This window comes from Chlorocebus sabaeus, chromosome 23 (genome assembly GCF_047675955.1).
Source record: "Chlorocebus sabaeus isolate Y175 chromosome 23, mChlSab1.0.hap1, whole genome shotgun sequence".
Taxonomy (NCBI): Eukaryota; Metazoa; Chordata; class Mammalia; order Primates; family Cercopithecidae; genus Chlorocebus; species Chlorocebus sabaeus.
The window spans coordinates 40,501,801-40,508,628 of NC_132926.1; the positions used below are offsets into that span (position 1 = coordinate 40,501,801).

At 48.3% G+C, this 6,828-nt stretch overlaps 1 protein-coding gene across 1 annotated transcript; it reads right to left on the bottom strand.

Moving 5' to 3' along the window:
* Window positions 1-5,057: 5,057 nt before the first annotated feature.
* Window positions 5,058-5,750, bottom strand: LOC103244702 (small ribosomal subunit protein eS7-like). The gene has a single exon (XM_038006758.2). It carries the CDS (start codon window positions 5,695-5,697, stop codon window positions 5,113-5,115), a length of 585 nt encoding a protein of 194 aa, XP_037862686.2. The 5' UTR covers window positions 5,698-5,750; the 3' UTR covers window positions 5,058-5,112.
* Window positions 5,751-6,828: the final 1,078 nt, after the last annotated feature.

Sequence of the window (6,828 nt, forward strand, 5' to 3'; positions counted from 1 at the left end):
ATGCCTGCCACAAAAGGAGCACTTCATCAGCAGCAGCTACTGTGGTCGTTGCTATCATTATTATTACTGTGAGGGTGCTAAGGCCTTGCGCAGGCAGCACTCCAACCCCACTCTCATCTGGCCTGGTCTGGCAAGGATATGAAAAGAAATCAGAGGCTGGAGGTGAGGGGCCACTTGCCAATGAGTCAGGAATAAAGACGAAATCATAGGCAGATAGGAGTGAAAGGGCATATTGAGTCACAAAGTTTGTGGAACCTTCTCAAATTCCCTGTAGTCAAATCAACTGCTAGATAAGGAAGGGACTCAGCCCTGGTTCACAGATGTCAGTGTGATATGTTGGTGAGAGAAGTGGATTGCTGCCACATTATGGCCTTCTTGGGGTAGCCCTAAAGGACAGGAGGGAAGGGAGGTTCCAGGGTGCAAAGCTTTGAGCAGTACACTTGGGCGTTAGCTTTCTCTAGACAAACAAGTAGCCTGAGGTGTGGATATTCCCTGGCTCCTGTGGAATAGTAAATGTCCCCTAGTCAGGAGCCCGAAGGAACAAAGTCAAAGGCAAGTGACAAAGTGGTCTAGGAAAGAGGCAGATGGGTGGACTGAGAGTGAGCACCAAGTGTGCAAACCTCTGGGCCTCAGGTAAACACCCTGCAGAGCATCTTTTGCCAGGACACGCTCCACTAAGAGATACAATGATTCACCTGGTGAGTGAATCTCTCTCCCTGTCTACCCTAAATGCCTGCTCAAAAGCCCTTGAACAGAGTAGTCATGCTACCAGAGATGGAGGCTATGTATGAGCCCAACAGCATGGGCTCCCTCTCACCAAGGATGAGCTACCACTTCGATTACTCAACCTGCCTGCAGCCAAGACCAGCACTGGGCCCTCCCTCAGAAGGCTCTCTTCCTCAGAAGACAAGCCAAGCCTCTGGTGACAGATCAGTTACACTGATGCTATTCTTTCTACTCTGGAAGGGACAGTAATTCGTTCTTACTGGAATCAGTGCATGCTCCAGATTCAGGCTTGTCTTCCACAGTGTTTTTACCAAAGCAAGTAAAATAATGGGGTCATCAAGGACTTCTATAGTTTCTGCTCTTACCTTTGGGTCTTTGATCCATCTTTGAGTTCATCTTTGTATATGGTGTACGGGATGCCAATCAACAGATTCATTGGGCTCACTTGGTTGTTCCTCATCACCTAGAAGCTGACAGCCTGATGGGACAAGGGGACAGCACGTTGAATGCTCAGTGAAGACACTGGCAGGAACATGACACCTGTGGGTTTGGGCCTTCAACTCCTGACACAGTATTTGTTTTGAACAGTACTATGTTCCTTATACACAGAAATTGCCGGTCCTGGAGTCAAATGTGGAAGTGGATGTGGCCCATCTCATTCACATTTGTAAAATATTTGCTTTCTGTCACCAAAACTGGAGGCTCTGCCAATTAGAGTTTCTAGTTGCCAGGGAGGGAGAACTTATATGAAAGAACACAGTAGTTTCCACTAAACTGGAAGCTGTGACAGCCACCTGGCCACCTTATGCTCCTCATTCCAGTGGGCCAACAGGCAAAGAAGGGCGTTAATGTGCTGGCCAGGGCCATTGATCCTGATGATCATGAGGAACCAGGGCTGCAGATACAATGTGTGTAGATGCAATGAAGGCAGGGAGTCTAGCCCCAGCTAGGGAATTCACTGTGGCATCTCTTGGAACTTCCCACCCAGTAGTTGACAATGGACAACTCTAACAACAGTTCTAAAAGGACGAGGCAACAAAGGAATCATGTCTCTTGGGGATGAAAGTCTGTATAATCTCATCAGGCAAGCAGCCCAGATCTGCAGAGGGCTAGCAGAGGGTCAGCAGAGGGTCATGGAAGGAGGGAGAGAATATCAATTGTGGACTCAGGACACACTACAGCAGTGGGACTGTAGCTTGCTTCATTAGCCCTCTCCTCTTTATCTTCCTTAAGACCACATCTGGCACTCTCTGGAAGGGGACTTGATTCCAGTAGACTGTACTTCCCCTCTTGAAGAAAGAGTGAGGGCAACTTTGTTCCTGTGGGGGAAAATGCCCTGTAGGGTGGCATGGAAGTCAGGTATAATGGGAGGACTTGAGTGGATCTCAGCGGCATGAGAAATGAGCTGCCCTGAGACACGAACTTTTCTTCTCAAATTCCTTCACTATTTCCTTGCTCTCTTTGAGGCTGCTCCTCTACTTTCAGACTTAAATAAAATTCCACACTGTACAGCATGGAACCTGCTTTCCAAGTGCCACCAAGGGCTGGGTAACAGAACCCAGAAGCATGGGAAGGAAACTCTGTGGGGTGAACTTTGACCCATGGGAAACAGGTCATGGGTGGGAGCTGGGGACTGCTCCAAGGTGTGTTTCCTCCTTACCTTCTGGAGAAGTCCCACCCACGTGCCAAGAGAGCACCCTTGCTGAGTAGTCAGCAGTGTCTCTGAGAGGCTTGTGTGAAGCGGGGCAGGATGGGAAGGCGCCGCACCGTCTCACCTTGCATCCTCCATTTCCTCTCCCTCAGCTCAGGGCTTCCACCTGAATCCTGACCACAGGCTCTGCTTCTCAAAGACCTAAGACAAGGGGATTCCTAAGAGCTATTTCCCCATCTGTGTCTCACACTGTGGTCACTGCTGGAGCCTGAATTTGACCAATCCAGCATCTCTGGAGCCAAAGAAATGGAGACCCTGGGAGACAGGAACCAACTAACTACTTTCCAGATGGGAGAGAAAGTGGATGAACATCTGAGCGATGAGGGAGGAGGGGCAGGCAGGGTCAGGAAAGCGAGTGGGGAGATCAGAGGGTAGGAAGTTAAGTCTCAGTGAAAACTGCCCCTTGTAAATGGGTCTGTGCAGTGAGTTTTCTGGAGAGAATGATTAGATCCTAGAAGGGAGAAGGGAGAACAATATTTCCTTTCCCCGCCGTGGAGTAGACACCCCCATCCATGCAAGGCAGGAAGTGAGTTCTCCTGACACCCTCAGGGCTCCATATTCCTGGGTGGGGGCAGTGCCTGACCCACAGATGCTCTGGATAGTGAAAACATCAAGAATAAGTAGATGGTTGGCCGGGCGCGGTGGCTCACGCCTGTAATCCCAGCACTTTGGGAGACCGAGGCAGGTGGATCACCTGAGGTCAAGAGTTCGAGGCCAGCCTGGCCAACATGGTGAAACTCCGTCTCTACTAAAAACACAAAATTAGCCAAGCATGATGGCGCGTGCCTGTAATCCCAACTACTTGGGAGGCTGAGACAGGAAAACCTCTTGAACCTGGGAAGTGGAGGTTGCAGTGAACCGAGATAGCTCCACTGTACTCTGGCCTGGGTGACAGAGTGAGACTGTCTCAAAAAGTAAATAAATAAAAAATAAATAAATAACCCAATCTCCAGTATTTTGTTACAGCAATGCAAATGGACTAAGATAGCCCCCGCTCTGGCCACTCCGAAAGCCCCAGTTCATAAATACTGCATACCCAGGGCACATCCCCATCTCCAGAGTACAGCCTCACACTCTGATGGAGTTTTGTGTCCAAAGAAGGACTGGCCCAGCAGCAATTTGGTGGTTTGCAGGGAGGTAGGGCAGAGACTGAGTAAGTCCAAATATCCCTAATACTCTCCTTGCGCCTACCCCTGCTTTCACTCTTCTGTCTTTCTCTAGATGTGTGCAGTGGTGCACCTGAAGCTTAAAACAGAGGTCTGCTAATTCCTGGAGTCATCTCTGTCATTCTCCTGCCTCTAGGCAAAGCCTTATTTCAGCATTTTCAAGGCAGAAGGAAGGGAAGAGGAGAGGAGGGACCTGAGCCCCAGCAGTCTACCGTCTGCTCTGCCTGCCTGGGATGCATAAATAGAATTGGAAGGGCCCCCATCTCTGATAGTCGGGTGCAGGGTGTTTTTTTAGGGAGAGATCCATAACTGTCATCAGAGTCTCAAAAAAGTTTAAGATCTGCCCCTGTGCTGTCCAATATTGGCAGCCAGTGGTTATTATTTAAATTAATTACAATTAAATGAAATTAAATATTCAGCTCTTCTGGCTCACCAATCTCATTTCAACCTCTCAATGGCCACATGTGGCTACTGGCTGCCATATTGGACAGCACAAATATAGAACATGGTCCATCATTGCAGGAAATTCTATCGAATAGCAGTGCCATTAATTTTATGTATAGAGAAACTGAGGCCCAAAAAGAGATGACTTACCCAAGCCCTGAGGGGAGTTAGTAGTAGCTGTAATACTAGATGCCCTTTATAAAATATTTTGCAGTAAAATTGCACTAAAAATCTTATAACTACAGCTCATGTCAATGGCCTAGGGTGGAAGGAGACAGGGCCCAGTCATGGGAGTGAGGATGCAGGGGAAGGGAGGTGTTCTGTGTTTGTTCCTTCCCTCCCCCTGGCCCCAGGGCTGCCCCAGCTCTCCAGGATAAAGAAGGCATAGAGGCCTGGAACTCCCTCCCCTCCTCAATGATGACTTCATCCTCACAAAAATGTGAGGAGGGCAGTGGGAAGGGGCTCACTGGAGGGTAGCTCTGGAGTCTAGGGGGAAACGGCATAGCCCTCAGGCCAGAGGAATTAGGGGAAGGGAGGGCTGTGCTGACCCTAACCAGTCTCCATGCAGCCATCTTCCTAAAATTCAAACCTAAATTCATGAGTCTATCACCCCATGCTTAAACTCTTCCCTGGCTCCCCATGGCTCTTGGCATGGAGACCAAATCCCATACAAGACCTCCAAGGGCCTGCATGGCCTGGCCCCTGAGATCCCTTCAGTCTTAGCTGGTCCCAAGCTCCCTCTCTGATTTGTCTCCCTTACTCACCAGACTGACTCCTACCTCAGGGCCTTTGCACTCGTGGTTCTTCTGCCTAGAACACTCCCTTCCACCTCACTTAACTCCTACTCATCTTTCTGAGATCTCAACTTAAGCAGAGCTCCCTGGAGAAGCCTCCCAGATGCCCAGGTCAGGTCAGCTGCCTCTGTGTTATGCTTTTATAGGGCTTCCCTTCAGAAAAATTCATCTTGGTTTGTAATTACACATTTATTTGGGGGTTGTTTGATAAATATCTCACTTTTTTTTTTTTTTTTTTTACTGTGAATATATTTTATTTAGTCACTTATGTTTACAATTGAAACTCTGGGAATTCAAAATTAACATCTTTGCCTGTGAGCTTCTTATAGGCACCAGAAAAAGTTTCAACCTTGTGTTCCACATTGTTCTGCTGTGCTTTGTCCAAATGAACCTTTATGAGCCGGCTGCCATCTAGTTTCACGCGGATTCTCTTGCCCACAATTTCACTTGGGAAGACCAAGTCCTCAAGGATGGCATCATGCACAGCTGTCAGAGTACGGCTCCTGGGACGCTTCTGTTTATTTTTTGTACGGCTTTTTTGAGTTGACTTAGGCAGAATTCTCCTCTGAGCGATAAAGACAACATGCTTCCCACTGAACTTTTTCTCCAATTCGCATACTAGCCGGACTTGGATTTTCTGGAAAGATTTCAGTTGAGGAACAGGAACAAAGATTATGATAGCTTTCCGACCACCACCAACTTCAATTTCCTTGGCCGCCGTAATATTCAGCTCCCTGAGCTGAGCCTTGAGGTCCGAGTTCATCTCCAGCTCCAGAAGAGCCTGGGAGATGCCGGACTCGAACTCATCCGGCTTCTCGCCATTGGGCTTCACGATCTTGGCGCTCGAACTGAACATGGCCTTCTCCTGGGAGAACTCGCCGAGCGCCGGCTTAGGAAGAGCAATATCTCACTTCTTGAGCAGGTCATGCTCCCCAAAGTCTGCTGTGCATGTCGTTGCATCTCTAAACCCTTGAGCAGTGGTTGGTCCAGCAAAGATGATTAATAAAAACATGAGAAGAAAATGAAGGGATTGAATGGGAATCTTCCTTCCTGTAAGAAACATGCTCAGCTGGGCGCAGTGGCTCACGCCTGTAATCCCAGCACTGTGGGAGGCCAAGGCGGGCGGATCACCTGAGGTCAGGAGTTCAAGACCAGCCCCGTCAACATGGCGAAACTCCATCTCTACTAAAAATATACAAAAATCAGCTGGGTGTGGTAGTGGGTGCCTGTAATTCCAGCTACTAGGGAGGCTGAGACAGAAGAATCGCTTGAATCTGGGAGGCGGAGGTTACAGTGATACGAGATCGTACCACTCCACTCCAGCCTGGGTGACAGAGGGAGACTCTGTCTAAAAAAATAAATAAATAAATAAAAAGAAACACATTCCTTGGCATTCCCCCAGGCCCTGTCCCATCTCATCAGGACCAAATGTGGGTGATGGCTGTGCCTTCTATCATCCAGAGGGTAAGGGCAGGAAAGGAGTGTGACCTGGAGGCCACTGGAGACCATGGAAGCGATTGGGAGTTGCAGGGGTGACAGGAAATTGAGTAACAAAAGTGATGGAACGGACAAGATGACAGCTGGGGACTTTGGGGAAAATACAAGGGGTACAATGTGGCCTAATCTGGCAATAGGATGACACAGGCTGATTGATTAAAATAGGTAACGGGATATGCCAGAGTGATGGAAAAATAGGCAAGCTGGGTGCATTCCAGAGTTATCGTGGAAGTAACTGGCAAAAATAGGAACAAGTAACGGGAAACACTTTGAGCACTCACTGTGTGCCAGGTCCTTTCCACATATTACCCATATATTTCCACAGATTAATCTTTACAACCCTGTCAGGCACTATTCTCTCTCTTTTTTTCAGAAAAAGAAACCGAGGCACAGAGGGCCAAATAGACACAAATAATCTGCTCAGGTCACACAGTTGGTAGAGGTGGCATCAGGGCTTTATTTTAGAGACTGTGTTTTTCTTATTGATTTT

Coding starts and splice junctions, on each gene's coding strand:
- LOC103244702 (XM_038006758.2), bottom strand. CDS start 5,697: ATGTTCAGTTCGAGCGCCAAGATCGTGAAGCCCAATGGCGAGAAGCCG.